Here is a 26440-nt window from a genome sequence, read left to right as displayed (position 1 = left end):
TCTCATCCAAAATAAAATCTGAAGGCATTTAAATAATCAACATCTTCAACTTGAAAAAAAAATCTGATGTTACATACATAGCCAAGTCTCGCAAAATATCATATTAAATAAAAGAAAGCTGATAGTTATTACCATAAAACTTCACCTTAATACCTCTCAATAATTTTTTTTAATTATATTTTAATCAAATAATTATATTATTTAAAATTAAATAATTATAAATCTTCGCATTCTTCCGATCTGCGGCACTCGAAAACTTCATTGGTTCACATCTCTTTAGATCTGCGGCTTGAGCTGCGTATCTCTTCATCTCTTCAGATCTGCGGCTTGAGCTGCGTATCTCTCCAGATCTGCGGTTTGAGCTGCGGCTCGTATCTCTTCAGTATCTGCGGTTGAGTGGGATCAGATCTGCGGTTTGGCTTTCGATCTGGTGCAGATCTGCGTAAAATATGGCTCCGAGCTTCGCAAAAATAACTGGTGGCTCATCCGCCTCTGGAGGGCAATCTCCTGCCCATATCGTGAGTGAAGCCCCAACTCCCACTATCCAAGTGGTCCAGGACTCACTCGATGAAGCTTTGAAGTTCTCCGAAAGTGCCCTAATTTGCTGGTTCAATGGTTTTTGGCCGCAGCTGATAGCACTCCACAATTGGATCTCGGAGGTATGGAAGCCTATCATTTCTGATGAAATTAATATCTACCCCTGTGCTAGAGGTTTCTTTATAGTAGATTTTGAAAATCCTGAAAGCAGACAATGTATTCTAGATTCCGGCCCTTGGTTTTGGGAAAAATCAGGCCTATTCATGAAGCCATGGAACCCATCATTCGATCCCTCTACAGCAGTGATAACCTCAGCACCAGTTTGGGTGAGATTGCCAAGCCTACCCTTGCATCTCTGGAATCTCTCCTCACTAAAAGCCATCGGAAATGCAATTGGGAAATTTTACTGCAGGTGCCCAGAAACAGAGGAATATGCCAGAACCACCTATGCACGCATCTGTGTGGAAATGGATTTCAGCGCCGGATTCCCAGCTGAAATAAACCTAACAAGTAAAGACTATGTGTGGAACCAGAAGTTTGATTATGAAAGTGTCCTCTTCAGATGTCGATCGTGCTTTGAGACGGGGCATCTAGCCAAAAATTGCCCAAAAGCCTCTGAGAAAAATTTTGCTAGAAAAAACCACCACAGATCTACATGGTGGGAAGGAGCACAAAAAGAACACTACACTGTCATCAAAGAAGAATATTCTAGAGAAAACTCTGAGTCACAAGAAATCAAGGAAGAAGGAAACAACTCTCAAAGCAAGCAAGGAGAAAGCCCGCCCCAACAAATCAACATTTATGAGGATTTGAATACCGCAGAAAATAAATCTTCATTTAACAGCAAAGCAGATCTCCTAAACCAAACTTCTCCGACTATAGATCGCGAAGCTAAGACACCAATGTCCCAAGAACCAGAAGAGATGAAGGAGATGCAAGACAAAGGAAGTTGGAAGACCGTAGAGAAAAGAAAGAAAGCTACAACACCAATCTCGCCAAGAAAGACGAGGAGCCAGACAAGTAAAAATTAAGAAAATTGTAGGTCCGATAGACCAATTTGGTCTCAGTGGACGTTAACCATCATCATCATCATCATCGTATATATATATATATATATATATATATATATATATACACTTACTAAACTATATTATATTTTAATCCTATTTTAAAATAAATTTAATAAAATAAATTTTAAAATAAATTTAATAAAATCTTATTATTTTGAATAATTATATTGATTTTTATTTTTTATTTTTTAATATTATTAATATATTTTATTTTTTTATAAATAAAAATATTTTTTGAAAAATAAATTAATATTAATGATTTCATAAAAATCAGTTAATTATAAATAAAAAAATCGATTTTTTTTTTGGTCTATGATTTCGTATGTATTGAGTGAGAAGGTATTATCTTCCAATGTTACTTAATATCATGATCATTTCAATATCTAATATAAAAATGATTTAATTTGGTTCTTCAAAATCTATCAAATATTTTTTATTAGAACTTGAAAGAGCATCTTAAACAATCTATGTTGAAAATGTTATAGAATCTATCAATTTGACATGATGTAATTGATTTCTTTTTATCTCTTAACCTTTAATGATATTTTGTTTACTAATTTTTATCTACAATGATTTTTTATATATCACAATTTGTCTTGAATTTATACTTTACAACATTTCTTTTACCACATCTAATACGATTACTAATAATAGTTTCTTTTAACTTAATAAATTCAACTTTTCAAGTGATGCTATCCAAAAACGATCGTCGGAATTCACGCCAAAAGAGAAATGCATGATCGATGAAAATGCTCTCGAACAAATTTAGATGGAGCTTTACGTTGCGCTAGCATTCCTCCTCCTTTCTTCAGAGACTACCTTACTGCTCCGAAGAGACTGGTTGGTCGAATAACCAGAGGGATTACATATATAAATGTCGTTATTCAACTATCTTGAAAAGTCATCCTGCAAAATAAAACTTGTGAACTTTATCATTGATTCGTTAGCTGGTTAAAGTCATTGTGAAAACATTTCAGTAGTAAATTTCATTGTATTCAGCTTAAAATATCATATAAGAAAGGTTATTCACAAGGTCTTTGTTCTGTGATTTAGTTTCCCTCTATTTTGATTCAAGGAGAAATTAATAATTATTGAACGCTCAGACAATTAACCAATTGAATAGGAGACCCGCATTGTTAATGTTGTTTTGAATGATACCATGAACTCCTATATTAAGAGCAAAACTAGTAAACTACTATGCTGGATGTTAATTACAAATCTTATGTATTATATGAATATTAATTAAAATGAAATTTATTTAATAATTATTAAGTTTTGATTTTATGAAGGATATTGATATGGGTTGGGTTGTTTGTGTTAGAAATCTGCAGTTTCTAAACCTTAATGTGACCCGGTTAAAAGCATTAAAGCATTAAAGCACTAAAGCAGTTTAAAGCATTAAAGCACTAAAGCAGTTTCTAATCTAAAGCATTAGATCTTAAGCGTTGAATTGGTATATGATGGACGTACCAGATTAGAGTTAAATAATATATAAAGAATTGGGTCCTCTCTCTCCCACACAAGAGTTGCATTCTTCTCCATCAAGAAGCACATAAAGAAAGTGAGGGCAAGAGGAGAGAAACCAAATTCTGAAGAAGAGGAACAGTCAGGAGTCAGATCAAAGCAGATGGCAGCCATTACATCTTCCACTGTTAATCAAGGTATGTCATCTCATATAAAGTTCTGGTTGTGAAATATTCGGTATTGATGATCTTTGGGCTGTTAATGGAAATTTTACATTTGGTATCAGAGCAACAATCAATAACTGAATATTTCCTATGATTGTAATTGATCTGTTCTGTGCTTCACTCATATGATTGAGCCTTCGGGAAACTGTGGGGGTTTCGTGATTAACCAAGTCCTGTGCATGCTTATGAATCCCGATGGCTAGCCGTCCGTCCATGAAATTTACCCTCTGCAATTTTGTGGCGGGGGTGGTTATGCCTTCCTTGAACCCAATCGACCTCTTTGACTTTCCTGGAATGGAGCTTGGCCTCTACATAATCGATGAGATACTCTTATAATCTATTTATTGGATGAAACACGATCTTTGATGATAATTTCAACGTGGCCCCAACAATCTCTGCGCACTGTAACAGTCGCCTATACGGTTGTGTATGGATTTATGTCTTAATCAAGAACTTCACTCTTTTATTTTATTTCCCAAGACAGGCCTTCACCCGGTCTTGACGTCTTTAGGCTCACGAGCCTTGTATAAAATCCTTCGGGCCTCCAGCAGAAGTTGAGAATGCGGTGTATGGCTACTATATCTGAGCAGCGCCATGACCTGCCAAGCCATATGCATATCCCGTCTGATCATTTCGGGATTGGAAGAGACGGTAATGTTTAAGAGAGATATGTATATCAGAGTTATTCAGAAACCTGCCTGGAATTTCTGCATGTATTTATTTCGAGTGCCGAAGAAGAAAAATTTCTGAGAAGTTTTCTTGATTTGGAGTCCCTGCGAAATATTCTTTGTAACGGTTCAAAAATTGGGGTCGCTTCCTCTGACAGCAAGCTTGGGTTAAGTACACTCTGCCTTGTACAGATTTTGCCCCATTCGCCAAGCTATAGCTTCTACGGACGGGAATCTCTGATGCTTTTGAGATTCCGGCTTGGTGAAATTAATGTTCTAAATTTCCAGCTCGGTTGGGATAAATTTAGCCACAGTTTAGCGAACTCTCTTATTGCTCCTCCGGGTTAGTATGGGCGCCCTCACATGGAGAAGGTGAGCCAGTGACGGCCCGTGAGACCCTTGTCTCCGCCCTTGTCATCACACTTCAGTTTTCCCTCAAGCAGAGTTTTGATCCGTGGAATCATTAGACTCGCACATAACGTTGCTGATGACTCGAGTCAAATTTTTTTTTTATGGTAACACTAACAGTTTGGTGCAAGCATAATGCAACCATCTTCTAATGCGATAACATATTTGATTTAGTTCCAGAAGTCTAGATTGTTGTTGGCATTCAATGATGGATGTAGTGAAACTATTAAGTTCCTTTCTAGCCAGCAAGGATGTCTTCACTAAATTCACCTTTACCTTGCACTGCATTAATCAATCAAAATAAACGAACTTTTGAAATCTAACCATGTGCAAGAGGAAAGGAAAATTGACGCTTAAAAGATGTTGTTGGCTATTTTGTTTTGGGAAAAGCACTTCAGATGGAGGAAGGACCTGGACAACTATAGTTGTTTAGGATAATTCTATTTACTGTTTTGGCTTTGCACGATTAAAGTTTACTGGTACAAAATGACGTTTGAAATTTGGGCATAAAAATAATTGCTCTATGAATGATTGTTTTGCATACATTAATGATTGTTTATGCACATGAGATTTATGATTTTGTTAATCACCAAAGTGGTCAAAATCAAAATGTTGTTTTGCATAAGGTATGTGTTATAAGTTATTTGTGCACATGAGATTTATGATTTTGTTAATCACCAAAGTGGCCAAAATCAGAATAATCATTTAGTGCATAAGTGACATAATGATTATTGATAGAAATTGCCAGTTATAATAATACCAATTAAAAACTGGCGTCACTAATGATAGAACCTGAGAACTTACCCAAAGGAAAGTCTTGTTCTATAACTAGTTGACATGATGAGGTTTGATAGATATTTTGATTAAATAAATATTGATCATCCAAAGATGTCAGTTCTATTTAATTGAATATATTTATTACCTACTTATGTTTTGGTATTTAATTATGTTAAGTATAAGATAGTATCTACCCAAAGGAGTGCTATATTATACTATTATGTCTAATATAAATCCAAATGAAGATTGTTTTCTCTTTATGGGAAACGGAATGAAATCTTCAATTGAAGGCATTGGGACTTATCGTCTAATTCTAGAAAGTGGATATGTATTAGACTTATACAGTACCCTTTATGTACCTTCATTATCTAGAAACCTTATTTCCGTAAGTAAGTTGGATAATTCTGGTTTTAGATGTATGTTTGGATCTGGCTGTTTTGATTTATATAAGAATACTGATAATGTTGGTTCTGGTATTCTAATTGATGGTTTATATAAATTGAAACTGAATGACACTTATGCGAATTCCTTGTTGAATGTAGTAAATAATGTTGGATGTAAACGTAGCAGGTTGAATGAAAATTCTGCTTTCTTGTGGCATAAATGACTAGGTCATATATCCAAAGAAAGAATGATGAGATTAGTAAGTAATGAAATTTTGTCAAATTTGGACTTTAGTGATCTAGAATTATGTGTGGATTGTATTAAAGGTAAACAAACCAAACATAATAAGAAAGGAGCCACTAGAAGCAGCCAGCTTCTTGAAATAATACACACTGATATTTGCGGACCTATGGACACTTCAGCCTTTAATGGAGAAAAGTATTTCATCACTTTCATTAACGATTTTTCCCGTTATGGTTATGTCTATTTGCTTCATGAAAAATCTCAATCTGTGAATGTCCTTGAGACATTTGTAAAGGAAGTTGAGAGGCAATTAGATAGAAAGGTGAAAATCATAAGGTCTGATAGAGGTGATGAATATTATGGTAAATATAATGAGTCAGGCCAGTGTCCAGGTCCATTTGCAAAATTCCTCGAAAGTCATGGCATATGTGCGCAATACACAATGCCAGGTACACCACAGCAAAATGGTGTAGCAGAAAGGCGCAATAGGACGTTAATGGATATGATTAGGAGTATGATGTCAGATTCTACACTACCTAAGAATTTGTGGTCGTATGCTCTCAAAACCGCTAATTATTTGTTGAATAGGGTTCCTAGTAAAGCTGTTCAAAAGACTCCTTTTGAGTTATGGACTAACAGGAAACCTAGCTTAAGACACCTGCATGTTTGGGGTTGTCCAGCGGAAGCGAGAATTTATAATCCACATGAAAAGAAATTAGATTCTCGAACGATCAGTGGGTATTTTTAGGATACCCTGAGAAATCTAAAGGGTATGTGTTTTACTGTCCTAATCATAGTCCAAGAATTGTAGAAACTGGTAATGCAAGATTCATTGAGAATGGTGAAGTCAGTGGGAGTACAAGAAGAGAAATAGTAGAAATAAAGGAAACAAGGGTAAATGTTACATTGCCTAGAATAGTTCCTCCATCTACTATTACTCCAAATGTTGTTCCAGCTGTTGTAGAATAGCATGATGATAATGAACAACATATAAATGAAGAAGTACTTCCTGAAGGAAATGACTTACATAATACTGATATGCATGAACCACAACAAGTAGCATTAAGAAGACCTCAAAGAAATCGTAGGTCAGCTATTTCTGATGATTATGTGGTTTATATGCAAGAATCAGATTATGATATTGGAATCAATAAGGATCCAGTTTCGTTTTCACATGCTGTAGAAAGTAAAGAGTCAAAGGAATGGATTAATGCCATGAAAGAAGAAATGAAATCCATGCAACATAATGAAGTTTGGGATCTCGTTGAGTTACCACATGGCTGTAAAAGAGTCGGATGCAAATGGGTTTTTAAAACCAAACACGACTCTAGTGGTAATATCGAACGGTATAAAGCTAGACTTGTTGCTAAGGGTTACACTCAGAAAGATGGTGTTGATTACAAGGAGACATTTTCTCCTGTTTCGAAAAAGGACTCACTAAGAATAATAATGGCATTAGTAGCTCATTATGATTTGGAGTTACATCAAATGGATGTGAAAACAGCCTTTCTGAATGGAGATCTTGATGAGGATGTTTATATGGATCAACCTGAGGGTTTTTCTGTAGAAGGTAAAGAACAATTGGTGTGTAAACTTAAGAAGTCAATATATGGGCTTAAACAAGCATCCCGGCAATGGTATATTAAGTTCAATACCATTATTACATCTTTTGGTTTTAAGGAAAATACGGTTGATCACTGTATATACCGAAAGATCAGTGGGAGCAAGTTTATTTATCTGGTCCTTTATGTTGATGACGTCTTGCTTGCTGCAAATAATTTAAGTATATTGCATGAGACTAAGGAATTTCTCTCAACGAAAGATTACATGCTCATCCAATGAATCGGAAGTGATTGGATATAGCGATTCAGATTTTGCTGGATGCATCGATACTAGAAAATCGACTTTTGGTTACCTGTTTATGTTTGCTCAAGGTGCCATATCATGGAAAAGTGCGAAATAGACTATCGTTGCTTCATCATCCACTATGGAGGCAGAATTTGTGGCATGTTTTGAAGCCACAATTCATGCATTATGGTTGCGGAACTTTATTTCAGGACTTGCGGTTGTCGACACCATTAGCAAGCCGCTGAAAATTTATTGTGATAACTCTGCAACAGTATTTTCTCAAAGAACGACAAGTACTCTAAAGGTGCCAAACATATAGAACTGAAGTATCTTGTTGTGAAAGATGAGGTTCAGAAACAAAGAATGTCAATCATGCACATCAGGACAGAACTTATGATTACAGACCCTTTTGACAAAAGGGTTACAACCAAGACAATTTAAGGAACATGTTCAAAGAATGGGTCTTGGTTGTATTAATAGTAATTGATGTGTGACATTCTGAGCTTTTTTATGTGTTTCTGATATACAATTATGTGTCTCTTGTTTTAATATAGTAGTACGTATTTTATGTAATTTTAAACAAGAGAAAGTCTTATAAAGATATTATGTTTAATCATTATGATATAAGACATTATGTGGACCATTATGCTGTTTTATATAAATTATGAGTATGAATTGATGGATTGCTGGTATTGTAGTATATGGAAGGGAATGCATTGAATTAATAGTGCACAACCGCCATAACTCTCAGCAATTTATCATAGTATGATGTTCAACGCTTAATATTATGAATAATCGGGTCAAGTGGGAGAATGTTAGAAATCTGCAGTTTCTAAACCTTAATGTGACCCGGTTAAAAGCATTAAAGCATTAAAGCACTAAAGCAGTTTAAAGCATTAAAGCACTAAAGCAGTTTCTAATCTAAAGCATTAGATCTTAAGCGTTGAATTGGTATATGATGGACGTACCAGATTAGAGTTAAATAATATATAAAGAATTGGGTCCTCTCTCTCCCACACAAGAGTTGCATTCTTCTCCATCAAGAAGCACATAAAGAAAGTGAGGGCAAGAGGAGGGAAACCGAATTCTGAAGAAGAGGAACAGTCAGGAGTCAGATCAAAGCAGATGGCAGCCATTACATCTTCCGCTGTTAATCAAGGTATGTCATCTCATATAAAGTTCTGGTTGTGAAATATTCGGTATTGATGATCTTTGGGCTGTTAATGGAAATTTTACAGTTTGCTGTGGAAAGGTGGTATAATATAAACCTGCGTGCTGCTGAGTATTGTGTAGGACAGCGTATTGATGACTTTCTGCGGGAGACTGCGTGGCTTGATGATTGCTGGGGGAATGCTGCGAGGGAGACTGCGTAAGTGACCGAGGTTGTATAATGCGAGGGGGGGAGTGCATTGGAGCAGTATTGTATTGCGTATGGGTAGTAAACGTGGGCAGGGCTTTATGTTGGGTTGTTTGCTGTGGAAAGGGGGTATTATATAAACCTGCGTGCTGTTGACTGTTGTGTAGGACAGCGTATTGATGACTTTCTGCCGGAGACTGCGTGACATGATGATTGCTGGGGGAATGCTGCGAGGGAGACTGCGTAAGTGACCGAGGTTGTATAATGCGTGGGGGTGTGTGATACTACGTGGAGATTGGAGCAGTATTGTATTGTGTATGGGCTGTAATGTATTGCCTAGGGGGCTGCATATTAAACGTGGGTAGGGCTTTATGTTGCGGGCTTTGAGTGAAAGACGTAGGCTTGGCTTTAAGCGTTGATTGAGTGGATTGTGAAGGGTCTAGTATGACTTCTGATAGCGTTGACAGTTTATTTATTTTGTGAGGTTTTGACATTTCATATTGGTTATGCTTGGTAGTATCTGAGTGAGAAATTTTATGAATAATTTGATCTTATATTATAGATGTTGTTATGAAATCACTATGCAACATTTTATGTTGATCCCCAAAACAATTAAGCAATATTCGCTAACTAGTAAAAGAAAATTTGAAGGCATTTAGATAACATGATGCATGTTGATCCCCAAAGCAGTTAAGCAATATTCACCAACTAGTAGAAGAAAATTTGAAGGCATTTAGATAATTGTCATCTTCTACTTGAACAAATTACTACATGATGCAACATTTCATGTTGATCCCCCACTAGAAAAAGAAAATCTGAAGGCATTTAGATAATCATCATCTTCTATTTGAACAAATTACTACATGATGCAACATTTCATGTTGATCCCCAAAACAGTTAAGCAATATTCACGAACTATAAAAAGAAAATCTGATGGCATTTAAATAATTCCCATCTTCTACTTGAAACAAAATCTGATGCTACATACATAGCCAAGTCTCGGAAAATATCATATTGAATAAAGGAAAGCTCATGGTCACTACAATAAAACTTCACTTGAGTACCTCTCAATATAAATTTATTTTTTAATTATATTTTATTCAAATAATTATATTATTTAAAATTAAATAATTATAAATAAATTTTAATAATATTTTTAATTTACACTTACTAACCTATATTATATTTTAATCACATTTAAAAATAAATTTAATAAGATAATGTAATAAAATCTTATTATTTTGGATAATTATATTGATTTTTTATTTTTATTTTTTTTTAATATTATTAATATATTTTAATAAATTTATAAATAAAATATTTTTTGAAAAATAAATTAATATTAATGATTTTATATAAATCTCTTTATTATAAATAAATAAAAAATTGAAAAAAAATGCTTATAATTTCATATGCAATGAGTGAAAAGGTATTATTTTCTAATATTATTTAATATTATGATCATTTCAATTTTTAATATGAAAACGGTTTAATTTGATTCTTCAAAATCTATCAAACATTTTTTATTGGAACTTGAAAGAGTATTTTGGAAAATTAAGAGGTAATCTATGTTGAAAAAATTATAGAATCTATCAATGTGAGATAATGTAAGTGATTTCTCTTTATCTTCTAGTTTTATATAACATTTTATTTTGTTTAGATAATCTTCGGCAAAATCACATAACAAATCTTTTCGAAACGCGTTGACAAAAAATTGGTTATATGATTTTGCCGAAGATTATCTAAACAATGTTATGGATCACAGAAGTCTAAATTCCTTAACATTTTATTTACTAATTTTTATATTCATTGATTTTTTTATACCACAATTCTTCTTAAATTTATACTTTACAACTTTTCCTTTATAACATCTAACTAAAAAACAACCTAAAATTGATGATATCTTGAAATGATCCTTGTTTATACGAATTCATGCCAAAAGAAAAAGCATGATCGATGATCCTTATGATCCTTGTATATAGGAATTCATGCCAAAAGAAAAAGCATGATCGAAGAGAATGCTCTCGAACAAGTTCAGATGGAGCTTTACTTTTAGTTAGGATTCCTCCTCCTTTCTTCAGAGACTACATTACTGCTCGGAAGAGACTGGTTGGCCCGGAATCATTCTTAGTGTTGCGATAACCAGAGGGCTTACATATACAAATGTCATTATTCAACTATCTTGAAAAGTCATCCTTCAATTATTTTGAAGGGGTGATCAAACTTGTGAACTTTATCGTTGATTCTTAGTTGGTTAATGTAGTTGTTAAAACATTTCAGTAGTAAATTTGATTATGATATTGATATTGACTTTTGTGTTGTGTTGTGTTGTGTTAGAAATATTTTGCACAGGAAAATTAAAAAGTGAGTTGATTTTCATGTAGGGTTGAGATATTTTGGATAGAAAAATAAAAAGTTGTTTAAACATGTTGGTAATTCCTTAATCATTATGAATTAGAAGATTTATTATTTATTATTTCAACTTTTTAATTAGGTATTGACTAATAAAGAGTGAATACTTGTAGAGTAGAAGTAAAATGGTGTACACAATAGGCTTTTTTAAATAACTTGGTGCAATATATTTGATAAAATCATAGCATGTGAAATGTTGGATGAAATGCATAAATTAAATGTATATATGTTTTTTTCAATATTTTTATATATAGTAATTTAGATTTATACGGTATATTATTAAGAAAAGATAAATATAAATATAAGATTTATAAATATTTTTGAAGAAAAAGTTGGGAATTATATAATTTCTTTTAATTTTATCCATCAAAATTTAGCTTTAAAGATTAATTTAGCTCTAAAATCTTTAAGAATATATTTTTGATAGTTTGAAAAGCTTCTCTTACTTTATATTAATATAATGCCCTTTAATTTTTTTACGGGCTTTCCTCTAAAATCTTTAAGAATATATTTTTGATAGTTTGAAAAGCTTCTCTTACTTTATATTAATGTAGTGCCGTTTAATTTTTTTACGGGCTTTCCTCTAAAATCTTTAAGAATATATTTTTGATAGTTTGAAAAACTTCTCTTGCTTTATATTAATGTAGTGCCGTTTAACTTTTTATACAGACTTTGTATCTTTTTATCATGTTATGATAGAAAATTTTATTAAATTTTTAAATAAATCTTATATTTAACACTCACCGTCAGACATTACATTTTTGATTTTAATAATTAATATTTATAATTAATATTTACAATTTCATGTTTTAATATTTTAGACATTATAAAATATTTTCCACACTCACCGTCAGACATTACATTTTTTATTTTAATAATTAATATTTACAATTTCATGTTTTAATATTTCAGACATTATAAAATATTTTCCAACAATCCTAGCAGCCCTATTTAAATGAAATTAGTAAAATTAATATAAATATTCAAAAATATGCAAAACACTGCCACGTTCACATGAAAGCGGTGCTAAGAAAAATTGAGTGATGACAATGTGGCCAATGGTGCTAAGTATTGGCCTTATGGGGTATACTTATGTGCTCCGTGGCTAGGGTCGGAGGAAATCTTTGTCATTCGAAGACAATTATTGATTGGGCTTATGGGGTATACTTAAGATGTGCTCCGTGGCTAGGGTCGGAGGAAATCTTTGTCATTCGAAGACAATTATTGATTGGGCCTTGGGGAAATTTTTTCTGGCTGTCTCATCTCTCCGCCACTGGTTGGATTAGATTGGATCACATATTTATTTATTTTTTTTGCCATATTTTAAAGGAGTAGAATTTTTAGGGAGCAGAATTTTTAGGCAGATCGATTCGCAGTTGTTTATAATGCGATTTTTTGGAAGCTTTTCTGGTTTGTTTTTCTGGTCAAAATCCGGCAGTAATTTATTGGAATTGCAAGTTTGATAGCTAGTTTCTGCACAATGAAAGTGTCCCAGGGGTTTTTCAGAGTGCTGAATCTAAATATGCAGTTAAAAAACCATTTTAACTGCAACAAATCAAGATTTAACCTCAATTTCTTCTGCCGATTCTATCACTAAAATCTCCAAAAAAATCGCATTATAGACAACTCCTATCGACTCTCGGCTTAGGTCCCTTCTCTTATGATTGAGGTTTTTGGTTTTTTGTTTTTTTTTTTTTTTTATTTTTTTTCCTCGAAAAAAATTCTTGCTGAACAATGTATTTGTAACCGATTATATTAATATATGAACTGTTTTCTTGCTGAACAATGTATTTGTAACCGATTATATTAATATGTGAACTGTTGTTTTTTCTTCTGTAACCGATTATATAAATATATGAACTGTTTTCTTGTTGAACAATGTATTAGTAACCGATTATATTAATATATGAAATGTTGTTTTTTCTTCTGAATTTTTGTTAGAAAGGTGCAGCCTCCATTGCATCAATGCAAACCTTGATTAGTCAAATCTGGTGGGGCTTCAATTTGTCGCAAACTCCATATTCATCCCTTTCGGGCTTACCTCCACATTATCGCACATGCACTTCAGTGGATGAGCCAAACACATAATCCAACTTTAACTTTAGTCAAATCTGGTGGGGCTGCGATTCGTCATGTATGATGACCAAATTCCATGTTCATCCCTTAGGCCTTATCCAACTTTAACGATATTATAAGTGAAATGTGGGCCTCTGTTTACCTGCTCCGAGAAGCAGATACCTTTCGTGCTGGTCACGACTCTTCGGCAGTGCGATGCCTATTTACTTACACTGAAGTCCGGCATAGATAGGTGAAAGAGAAACACAATTTGAAGCGACTCAACAAAGGGAGCAATGGCGATGGAGGCTTGTACAGAAGAGGAGCAGGTGAAACTGTTAGGTTGGCTTCGCAGTGCCTTCGTAGCGCGGGTTCGCATAGCACTTGCTCTGAAAGGGATCCAGTACCAGTTCATCGAAGACGACAGTGAAAATAAAAGCCAGCTGCTTCTGCAATCGAACCCTGTTCACAAGAAGGTTCCGGTATTCATCCACAATGGAAAGATTGTTTGCGAGTCTATGATTATTGTGCAGTATATTGACGAGACGTGGGACACAAAGGCGCCGAATCTTATACCCAAAGATCCATACGACCGAGCCATTGCCCGCTTCTGGGCTGCTTTTGTAGACGATAAGGTAACTGAACTCATTCATAATCACCTCCAGCCAGATCTCATCGATCATTTCATTATCTAATTTTTTGGGTTTTTGAAAAACTCACTCAAAAAACTTCTAAAAATCCAGCTAAAAACAACTCGTTTGTTCCAAAAATGTCAATTAATATTTCTGATTCTGTTTCTAATACGAATTATCGCTTTCTGCAGCTCTTTCCAAGTATTTGGGGAGTTATGGTGGGGCAAGGTGAGAAGCAGCAAAAAGCGGTGGAAGAATCGTTGGCTAATTTTTTGTTGTTAGACGACGCTCTGCGAGCGAGTAGCTGCTCGGGAAACGCGTATTTTGGAGGGGTTGAAATTGGCCTCGCTGATATCGCGCTGGGAGGGTTGTTGGTAACTATCAAAGCCATCCAAAAGGTTACCAATACAGTTTTAGTGGATCCACAGCAGATGCCGCACTTATGTGCATGGATAGACCGATTCTCTGAAATCGATTTAGTGAAAGGAGTTTTGCCAGATCCGGTCAAGGTATTGGAACGTGTATCCTACCGGAGAGCCAAATTTACGTCAGTAATTGCTGGCAATTAGGGAAGATTATTTAAGCTAGATAAAATTAGTGCCAATAATATTGGAAGTAGTACTTTTATGTGTAGTTATTATTGTGAGTTTCTAGGAGGGAGTCTAAAAACTCTTCATTCTTATAAATGAGTTGGAGTTATTATCTAGAAATGTCTAATCAATATGTAATTTTCTATATATGTAATTGTTGAAATAAATAATAACATAATATAAAATTTCCTATATATGTAATTGTTGAAATGAATAATAACATAATATAAAATTTATATTGTGCAGAATGTGTTTTTAGCCCTCTTTATTTTCAAATAAATAATCCATATTTTGTTGGCTGTTTTACTCAACCGCAATCTAATTATGGCTATTATCGGAATGAGTCCTACAGTGATTTAGGGCTTTATAAATGTGGAATATGATTGAAATTTTCATAATTTAGAAACCTTACCATTTGAGGCCAATTCTTTAAGCATATTGTTTCATCAAGTTGAATCATATTTTTTTTTCCATATCTCAGCTTTTTTATAATTTTTTTTCTTTGTAAAATATGATTTTTTATTAAAATAAAATAAATTTATTTTTATTATTATATAATTTAGTATTTTTTTTAAGAAGACAGATTTAAAATTAGAGAAATAAAATATATATATTTTCATGGACAATATTCAAATAATTACACAAAAATGAATTTTCTATTTTACAAACAAAAGATCTTATTAACTAAATATCTAACTTAATCATAATTTTAAAATTAGATAATAATAATAATTATTTACCTATTTTATATATCATCATATAAATTTAATAAATTTGAAAAATGAAAATTATGTTTCATATGAATTCTTGTGAATCCATGCTTATGCAATCTAGCTGCCATTATATTCAATTTTATCCTACATATCTTTAATTTTATCCTACATATCTTTATGGTTAACTATGTTCATTCATCAAAACAAAACTGCAGTGGGAAATATGATTTGGTTGGTGATGCGGCGAGGTCAAGATTCCAGCAATACCATATATATATATATATATAAATATATAAATTTTAGTTTCTGATTAAATAACCAGTCATCATACTTAATTGAAAAGAAATATAAATAAAACTAATGATTATAATCTAGTACCTCTAATTATAATTGAGATTGAGATAAAAAGCTATCTATGCGAGTGTGTGAAAGTCAACCACAATTCAATTGAAAAGAAATACCAATATACTCTAAATAATTAGAGATAAAAAGCTATCTATGTGAGTGTGTAAAAGTCAACCACCAAAGCTGGTAATTCAATTGAAAAGAAATACCAATATACTCTAAACGTGAGCCAGACTAGGAAATTTGGACTATTTATGAGATAGATGGACCAAAATGCCAGCCCCCTCTGTTATCCATCCGCATTGCTCACTTTGAGGTTAATTAATTTCAGTGATTTTATTATTTTTCTAGATTTTGAATTTACTTATATATTTAAAATTATATTTTAAATCATTAAAATATATATATATATATTAATAAAATCAGAATTTGGTAATGGTTGGTTTTTTAAATCTTGTAATATAATTTATAATAAAATTGAAATTTTTTATTACTTAAAATACATTTATATAAATAAATTTATCATTTAAAAAATTAATTAAACTCATAAACTTTACAAATTTAACAACTTAAACTTATTATTCTTGAATATTTTTATCAAATATTTAGCAATAAATAAATAAATATATATATATATATATATATATAAAACTATACTCCACCATTATTATATTTGGTTACAGGTAATGATATCTTTTATATATATTATCTTCTATATGAATTAAAGAGATGATTTTTATTTTTTTAAATTTATTTCTCTCACTCGATTAAATTTAGTAATTTTTGTGTGAAGTTCTTTGTTGGGTGTGCTCCATTGTCTATACATGGACGTCAATAGTGCACTCATTTGTAATCCATGCAGAGAATGCAATTATGACACATGTCCCTTGCAAGATCATCTTATATTCTTGGTTGCTTGGAAAGACAAATCACTGATTTGGAGAACCTTAAGAAAATATAATTAATGAAATGGACCTGGTACATGTGTATTTTGCATGAATGCATCGAAAACAAACCAATATCTGCTCCGCTCAGGTATGGATCAGATCTCAAATTTTTTTGCTTTCCCTCTTTTGATACATGACTCTATAGATTCATGTCTGTTATGGTGAAGTCATTTCTCTCTTTGTTTTTTTGGGAAATCTGGAAGGCAAGAAATGCCATTATTTTTGATACCCAACACATCCATAGGGAACACGACTCCACAGCCGACGCTATGTCGAAAATCAGAACAAGTGCTACGGTAGAATTGATACATTTCTCTCTGCAGGTACACAACGTTATTATAGCTGAAGATGACATGGCTCTCCCCAGGTGCTGATCTATGACACTGTTTTGCTTATCCTGGATGGTCTTATTGCAATCTGTGCACAAATTGAGAATGATATATTATCTTTTCATTGTTTTTGATAAAACTTTGGACATCTATATGTTCCCCGTTGATGTGATCATATACATATGCTCAGATTTTCTGTTTTCAGATGGTTATTATTATGTCTTTGACTCAGAGTATTGAAGCAATATTCACAATTCAGTCTGTGGCAACAAACACATTATCCTATTTTATAACCAAATGTATCTAGACATATGGTGACTTGATGTACTAGCTTTCTATAATACAAATCAATTTTTTTTTTTTTTTTTTTTTTCCGTTCTGTAAAAAAAATTGATATCAGTTTTGATTAAGTAATCTATATAATCAGAGTTAAGTATTTTAATGGAAAAATTTAAGCCCCTCGTTTATTCTTCCCTCGGAATACACAATTGACGTTACCATAGGAGATGCAATGCCTTGAGTTTTAGGATCCCCATGACTTCAGTGGACACTGACAACTAAAAATGCTCGAGACCAAAACCAAATATCGGAACCCACAGTTTACGTTGCCATAGGAGATTCAATGTCTTGAGTTTTAGGATCCCCGTGACTTTAGTGCACACTGATAATTAAAAATGGTCGAAACCAAAACCTGTAAACCAAGTAAAAGCATAAGCAGTGTTTTTTTGGTTGTAATCCATGGAAAAAGAAAATAAATATTAAAGTAAGAAAATAAGTATAAATATAAAAGTAAGAAAATAAGTATATGTGTAGGAAATGTTTAATAGTATTTTTTTGACTAGGGATGTTTTCATTGTTTATAACATGTTATTATTGATTGATATCCACCATTATTATATATTGATATATTTTTGTTATTTTTTCTTTATTTTCTTTATTTATTTTTTTAAATTAAATTTTTTAAATTTATTTTCATTATGTGTTTATTTTTAATAATTATTATAAATCTCACTCCATGGAACTTATTGTGCCCATCTATATTTTTTGAATGGTGTTTTCTATCTCTCCGTCTTACTTAGTGAAAATTATTAACATTGTCTCCATACACATCACTAACACTTATTGCTTAAGTATCTCTTTGTTCACCTTTTTTTTACTACAACCATTTCTTTGTTGCAATTATATTCATCTTAAAAATAATTTACTTCATCTCCACACTTTTACATAAACTCGTCCTAGTGCAATTGTTACAATTTATTTTGTGTTGCTCAACTTGCTTTCATTTTCTACACATTTGACTTCACTTAATAAGGTCATATCACATAACAATATTGGAATCAAGCATTTCCATTTGTATTTCTTCCATTGCTACATCTACTCAATATCATCCCTTTGCAACTCACTTATAAGAAGCAAGACCACTATATTCTACAATACCACATTTTGCTAGAAAACCACTCACTGTTATTAAACATTGCTCACTTCGTCAACATCTTCCCTTTCCAACTTTATTGTTGCCTCTTTAGCTTTTAGTAGAAATGCTTTTACCTCACTCTTTTCCTTTCATTTGTCACTTTAAACTCCTTTCCACTCTCTTTTAGCACACTATCATGCATTTCACTGACATTTTTTCAACGCCTAATGACATGCACCTTATTAGTGCCACTGACATTTTTCACAACCACAACCAAATGAATTCATTTTCCTTTCCTTTAGTTGCTTTTTGTTAAGTTTTCTCTTCATATAGACCTTCTCAATTTTAAAATCCAAATACTTTATGCCTCTTCCAATAACCTCATCTTCTATGAAGTTATCTTCCTTTGAAGGGTCAACTTCATTCCAACGACAAATTACACGATCTTTTTCTCATTATCACATAAAATCAACTTTCACGGCCAAGCTATGAAACACTTTAAAATCCCCTTTATATTTATCATTCTAGTTTAACTCCTCTATTATGCTCTTCATTTTGAAATTATCATTGAAATTTATAGACTTACCTCTCAAATTGATTATCATGTCCTCGCATTTCCAGATTTTCTCTTTGCCTTTCTATTTTCTATTAATTTATAACTTCTCCTACCACTTCAATGAATAACCTTTGAATATGTCCTTGTACTCCCCATGACCTTGTTCATCTGTTGTTATCATGTGGAGGGGTCCTGTTTGGAGGTCATGGCCACCGTTTTTTTCTTTCCCTGAAGGTGTATCATTAGGAAAAAAAATTTCTCGGTTTTGGAAATGAGCTTATTGCATTGTTTTGTAGTAACCAAAGAGATGGCGGTAGGCAGTGCTACCTTCGGTATCCTATACAACTTATTTCCTAGAGTAACAATAATAGCACGAGGCCTTGACTCATACACAACATGCCGCTTCCATAAGTATGGTTGGCCTAATAATACATCACAAACGTTAAGGGGAGCAACGTCACATAATACCTCATCCATGAAAGGCTTGATGCTGTATGGAAGGCGACACCGCTGGCTCACGCGAAGATCCCATCTTTGGTGAAGCCACTCGATGGTGTGCGGTTGTGGATGTTTTGTGGTCGGTAAGCCCAACCGCTTCATGACCTCTGCCGAAATTAGGTTCTTTTGGCTCCCACTGTCAACAATGAACTGTAGCGGGGAACCTTTTACCCACATCTAGGAGTGGAAGAGGTGCTCCTCCTCCTCTAGATCTTTGGGTTCCTCCTTCTAGATCTTCGTGGTGGCAACGGTGGCGTTGGGCTCTACATCCCTTTGTCATTCCCCTTGTCGGGTTCTGACTCAGATCGGAACATGCATCTGATTCCGAAGCCTTTAGCTTGGCCACCAGTGACTGCTTGGCCCGACACTCACTTGTGTTGTGAGTGGATCTCTTATGGAGCTCACACCACTTTCCCGTGTAATTCTTCGGCTTCACGGTGTTGCTCTTTGCTTGCAGATTTGGCGGGTTGTCATGGGTTGCCCACGTTTTGGTTTTGTCCTTTGTTTTGCGGTTTGGGAGTACCCTTCCCTTGCTTCAGATTCACAGTGCCAAAGTCTCTCTTCTTCTGTTTAAACATTTCTCGATCTTGACGGCATATCGGTATGCCGTGCCAACTGAGGAGATTTTCAGGAACTCCATCTCATCTTAGATGTACCTGTGTAGGCAGCCACGGTACTTGAGAACCAAATGATTCTCAGAATCTTTGATACCCAACTTCGTGCGAAGGGTATGAAAAGCATTGGCAAACTTCAGTACATCTTGGTCCCTTCCCTGGAGCAGCGTTGTCCACTTTATGTATTTATCCTCATAGCGTACTGCTCCTTGATGGCATCCCGGAATGAGTTCCAAGTGGGTGTGGCTGAAAACAATGAGTTCGTACTTTCATCCTTCTGCTCACAATAGGTTTCCCACCAGTGCTTGACGTGGGGGGCTGCTTTGAGAAGTGCAAAAGTTATCTTTTCCCAGCTGGAAAATTCATGAACGGAAAAATATCCTTCTAGTAGATTTAACCATTTATCTACAATGTCTACATCTATCTGATCCCCAAATATGGGAATGTCAAAGTTAACTTGTACCTTAAATGGTGTGGCACTTCTAGAGTAGCTGACGGAAGTAGATGTGTCGCCCTTGGGTAGCCATTGAAGGATCTGGACAAAGTTGTCCATCATTGTGTTCCTTTGTCACTCAAGGGCTTCTTCGAGCAAGATTTTGATAGGATCTCCTATCCCTTTGTCTTTATTTTTATCCGCCACGGGAGGCAGTCCGGATTTGCGAGGTTGATCTTGCAAAGGTTCGACCAGTTCAAGCCCTAACTCCTTATATCCCAACCTTGTTGGGGACATGTAAAGAAAAACAGAGAAAGAGAAGACTGCTCTGATACCATTGATTTGGATTTGAACAGGAACGCAACAAATTAAAGACATAACCATAAATACAAAGATGTAGTAGAAATAACATTTCATTTCATCAATATCAAATATTGAAATATGCTTACAAATAGAATGGAAATAAGACTAGCTTGGACGATGGAAGCTTATATCTGAGAAGAGATGTGGTGGCTACATGCCTCAGAACTGTGTTATAATGAGGCTCAAAGGCCTATTTATTATTGAGAAACAATGGAAAACCCTAAACATCTAAAAACCTAACCCTAGGAGATGAAGCGCCAAAACTGTGGGCCCCATTTGGGTACATCAACTTCCGGGGGTCATAACTTTGGCATACGATCTCCATTTGACTACCATAATACCTCTTTTCGAATATCTCAGAGAGAAAGCAAAAAAGTAGGCAAGCCAATTTGGGAGATTGTCAGTCTCTCCGTTTTCCCTAAAAAAGCCATTTAGGGCCTCAAAACGGCACCAGAAGTTGAGGACCTAAAAAACTGCCAAAAATAGTAAACTATGCTACAATTAAGGAAACCGAAAAACTGAAAGAGAGAGCGTTGGGGGTTGAAGTGGAATAGGCAGGTGGCCACCAATATCCACTTGGATCATTCCTCCCCCCTTATGAAGTAATGGTCCCCATTCCGTTGAGTTCCTCCATGAGATGAGGAAACTTCTGCAGAACTTGGTCCCTGGTGAGCCACTTGCCCTGGTGAAGGAGTCAACCTGCTTTGACAACGTGATATAGTTGGATCGTTTGCTGTCGGGTGTTCTTGATGTGCATGCCCATGATCCGATCAGTTGTGGCTTGTTCCATGCAATCTGGATTTAAATCTGTAGGTGTGAGCTGTTCTGCAATGTTTGATGTGTTTAGCAATGGTGGGAAGTATGGTCGAAGGCAGTCTACATTGAACACTGGGTGCAGGCCAAGGAATGGGGGAATGCTGAACTCAAATGTATTGTCTCCCACTGCCTTAGTAATGGTGTAAGGACCATATTGTAGTGGTCTGAGTTTCCTATAGGCTCTCGTAAGGCGTTCCTTTTGCAAATGCAACCAGACTTTGTTGCCCACCTGAAACTTGTGTGGCACCTGATGTTGATCAGGTCGCTGCTTGTACTTGGCATTTGATTTCTCTAGAATGTCGTGGACCTACTCGTGGATATGTTGTATGTGCTCAATGAAGCTATTTGCCTTATTGATTTCGGACTGGAGATGAGCCGAATCTGCATGAGTAGCTGCAAATGGCATGGCCACATTAATGGGACATAGTAGCTGGAATCCCAATTCCACCTGAAAAGGGCTGTGTCCAGTCGAGCTATGGAGAGCCCGATTATAGCTGTGCTGGACATAGGGAAGGCTCTCATCACATTATAAGCTCATTTTCTGTAAGGAACCCATTTTTCCGATTGAGTTTGAGGTAAAGGCTCTCAAAACTTCCAAAGAAGTAGGATTGGATATCACAAGCACAAAAATATCGCTTACAACATCTTAATGAACTAGATGAAATACATCTTCTTGCTTTACAACACACTGCCATAATCCAACAACAAAGATATAAATGACACGATAGGTTGATAAAAAAGAAAAACTTTCAGAAAGGAGATTGGGCGCTGCTATATGACTCAAGATTCCAAGACTTTCTAGGTAAACTTCAAACAAGGTGGCTTGGTACTTATGAAATTACTAAGGTTTATGACAATGGAATGATACACCTTAACACAATTGATAGTTCTGGTATTTTGTTCCTTGCTAATGGGCATCGGATTTGTTTGCACCATCAGCCACTCACCCGAGAATCTTTCCTTCATGAAATTGATAATGGCACCAATTTACAGGTTGTAGCTGACTGGGGAAATTTCCCCACAGTCACAATTAGGTAAATTAATGGTAAATGGAGGTATGTTACACTCATTTACATGGACTAGTGTACATACCATATTTTTCTTGGAAATTAAATAAATAAGTGGTTCATTTTTCTTTACAAATATCCCTGAAATAATAGGGGGATCCTTTCTATTTCATTAGAAATTTATAGGATTAATCCATCATAGGTCACCATGTCAACTACGTTGACATTGGTGAATTCTAGTTGCTAAGTTGTGGGTTCACATAAAATTAAAAAAAAATTATGTCTGACCCTTTGAGAAGGCCTTGCAGCTAGAGACTTAAACTTCCTATCCATCACATTTGTAAGTTTTAAACATTATTTAATAATACAATACACACAAATATTCTTAATAAACATATAAGTAAACAAATGGAAATCACGTATTACATAGATTTTTACCTCGGGAAACCAAAATAAAAAAGAAATAACCATTTAGAATCACACCTTTAATTTTTGTCATCAATCAACTTCATTTCTTACAGTACAATATATATGATCCTACGGCATCAAAAAAGCCTAACCTATCAAGTTAGACTAGATTACAACTATAATGTTTTAATTGGAATTATAAAACCATGGCCTAAACTTCCATGTGCCATAAAACTACTAAAAAGGAGTTTTTGTTTGATGAATTATACAAAAAAAAATGCAAAATGAAAATCGCCCAATTTTTTTAGGGGCTCTACCTCCCTTGTGACCTCCTCACTATGCCCAACACATACGAATCACACATGAGACTAGTGGTGCAAGGAATATAACAAATACTCAAGATTCTCACACTTGTTTGCATCACGTACAAGGGTTCACAAGATTATAATATTAACAATATAGGGTATAAATTCCCATTACTCTACACCAAGAGAACATTTCAATGCTCATAGACTTTGCTTGTGAATCTACAACATTATTTAACATGTCCACCTTTACCAACAACACCTTCTTTTTTTCAACTGTGTCTTTCAAAATGTGATACTGAACATGAATATGATTTTTCTTATAAATATAACTATGGTACTTTGCAAGAATTATTGCACTCTAACTGTTCCAAATTGACCTTACAACTTCCCATACAAACCCAATACCTATAGACAATTTATGTAACCATACAACTTCCTTGAATGAGTGGCTACCATATTATTATCTTCTATAGTTGAGAGCCACCATCTTATCATATTCTATAGTTGAGAGTGCCACTACAAATTATCCCTTTCTCATCCAACTAATTTCTCCTCCAAATAGGTTAAAGGCATACCCATTTGTACATATTATGTGATCCTATTCTCTAACCTAGTTTACACCAACAAAGCCACGTACGTCCAACAACCTATCCAATCATAGTCTCCTTTGATTGCACTTTCCATAACTAGTAGTATCATCCAAATACCTAAAGGCCTTCTACCCTATGTTCCTTTCTTGGTTTTGACATATACCTACTCAAAATTCGCACTACATGTACAATCTTTTTCCAAGTACAAATCGTTGCATACATCATGTTATCAATGACACTAGCAATGTATGGAATGTGGGATATGCCCTCTTCTTGTTCCTTTGTCTTAGGACACTAATTTGTAGATAAATTTACACCTGCATGAATATGTACCTTTATTAGCTTACATTCATGCATATTAAACCTTTACAATATTATAAACGTAGTTACCGATCAAATGAGAACTATTACCTCAAAACGAGAACTCTAGCAAAAAAAACCCCAAGAAAACATGAAAAGACAACTCGAAAATGAAAAGTGTTGATTCTGCATCACCATTTATTTTAATTTTAATTTTTTTAAATAACAGTAAAAAACAATAAAAGCCATTTTGTTTGGTGCAAGAAACACCTTGAAATCGAAAAGTGTTGATGCGGGAATAACATTTTCATTTTTTTTTTTTCGGAGTAAATCTTCAACATTTTTTAGCAATAGCATTAAAGATAAAATATCAAGACTTCGAAAAACCTTAAAATTATAAACAATTTCAAACATGTCATTAAAGATAAAATATCATGTCTCTGAAAAGCCTTAAAATTCAAACAATTTTGTATCATGACGTTAAAGATAAAATGATTATAATTGTTTTCGACCATAACATTAAAGATAAAATATTGTGACTTAGAAAAACCTTAAAATTTTGACAATTCTTCAACCATGGAATTAAAACCAAATATCATGACTGCAAAAAACTTTAAGTTTTCAATGTATTTCAACCATGGCATTATTGAAAAATTAGATGACTAATTTTTTTTTTAAAATGAACACCTGAATAAAAGAGTCATTATACCAAGAGTAATTTCTTTTTTAAATGCTAAAAGTATAGCTATTTTAAAATCTTAGCCTAAGACAACTTGACACATTGCAACACAAATTTAAAAGTCAACCATCAAATTGACGTATGGTGTACGTGAACTCGACTTATTGCATTGAAATCTTAAATATCAATCATGAAATTGATATGTTGTGGGGTAGACTTCTCCATCATAATGATAACATTAAAATCAACTATCAAATTGACACATAATGAGGTCGGGTTGCTAGTTGATGATAGACATGCACCCTACAAATAAAATAAAATAAAACAAAATAATAAATAAGTAGATAGATAAATGAATAAAAATGGAAAATACAAAACAAAGCAAAAATTAAAAGATTGAAAAAACTTTTTTTTTTTTTTCTCGTTAAAATACTAATCTATTATATACAGAACAAAAATACATTACAGTCACAGAGATGCATCCTCAGAGGCCTGATCTTGGCACTCTGGTATGTTTGAGATAAAAAATGGCTACCTTCGCAGAGGTGCCCATACTAGTTACGACCTTCCATGCCGGGGTTCCTTGTTCTTCCATTAATATTTTCCCCATTAGTCTAGAAAGCCCACGCAGGGGCATCACAAAATCAACAGCATTATCCCACACAGAGGCTTCAAAAAACTTGACACTAACAGGCATTAAAAACTGATAATATAAACCGAACGCCGAGTCAAAACCTGAGAGTCGCTGAGGCTGGTGAAGCTGCGCGGGAGACCTGCTACTCCTCCGGTTCCTCTTCGACGATCGGTGTCCATCCGAATCCTCCAAATTCCTCCTCAGAAGGGAGGGGGTCAGAGTTGAAGTCGACCTGCTTGGACGAAGATGCTTCCTGGGGCCGAGGAAGGCTGGGGGCCTGGTCCACTGCCTTCCCAGATGAGGCCTGGCCCAAATTCGCTTCCTTCCCCGGCGAGGCCTGGACCAATTCTGGCATTTCGCCCTGGTGCATCCCCTGATCACGGTTCTCAACATTGACAGATTGTTCCTCCTCCAGAAATAGAACTGAGACATGGGCATTGATACGAGGCCTAACCATCGAACTGTTGAAAGCAAAAATGGCTGAGCCAAATGCCGGCGAAGGAATTGAGTCCGGGTCAGAGCTATAGGAGTTCATGAATTGCCTGGGTTGGATAGGACGAGCTGCAAGAGGGCTATGGCAGGGGCAGCGACAACATCTGGGCTGAGAATCCTCAGCTGGTCTCCGGGATGAGCTTCCTCGAGAAGTGCCTCGTCTGCTGAGCAATCGCTCGCGAGGCGGGACCATTGTTGTCGGGGCACTGAGGCTAAAGAGCAGATCGGGGAGGGAAGGCGGAATTGGCGGAGAGGCAAGCGGGAGGCTAGAGATGAAACAGGGGCGGAATACACACAGAGGCCTTTCAGTCCCAGAATAACATAC

General features: G+C 34.7%; 1 protein-coding gene across 1 annotated transcript; it reads left to right on the top strand.

Moving 5' to 3' along the window:
* The first annotated feature begins 13638 nt into the window (after window positions 1-13638).
* Window positions 13639-14863, top strand: LOC149204578 (putative glutathione S-transferase). The gene is made up of 2 exons (XM_089394756.1): window positions 13639-14082; window positions 14271-14863. The coding sequence occupies exons 1-2, from the start codon at window positions 13744-13746 to the stop codon at window positions 14646-14648; spliced, it is 717 nt and encodes a 238-aa protein (XP_089250882.1). The 5' UTR covers window positions 13639-13743; the 3' UTR covers window positions 14649-14863.
* Window positions 14864-26440: the final 11577 nt, after the last annotated feature.

Source organism: Pinus tabuliformis, chromosome 1_2 (assembly GCF_031772625.1).
Source record: "Pinus tabuliformis cultivar Carrire ecotype Pingquan chromosome 1_2, CPIR1, whole genome shotgun sequence".
NCBI lineage: Eukaryota > Viridiplantae > Streptophyta > Pinopsida > Pinales > Pinaceae > Pinus > Pinus tabuliformis.
The sequence above is the reverse complement of the archived record's forward strand: the minus strand, read 5'-3'. Positions and strand labels throughout refer to the sequence as shown.

Excerpts from the sequence above, each read along its gene's own strand:
- LOC149204578 (XM_089394756.1), top strand. The coding sequence starts at position 13,744 with ATGGCGATGGAGGCTTGTACAGAAGAGGAGCAGGTGAAACTGTTAGGT. Across the intron at positions 14,083-14,270 it reads CTGCTTTTGTAGACGATAAG|CTCTTTCCAAGTATTTGGGG; the intron begins GTAACTGAACTC and ends CGCTTTCTGCAG.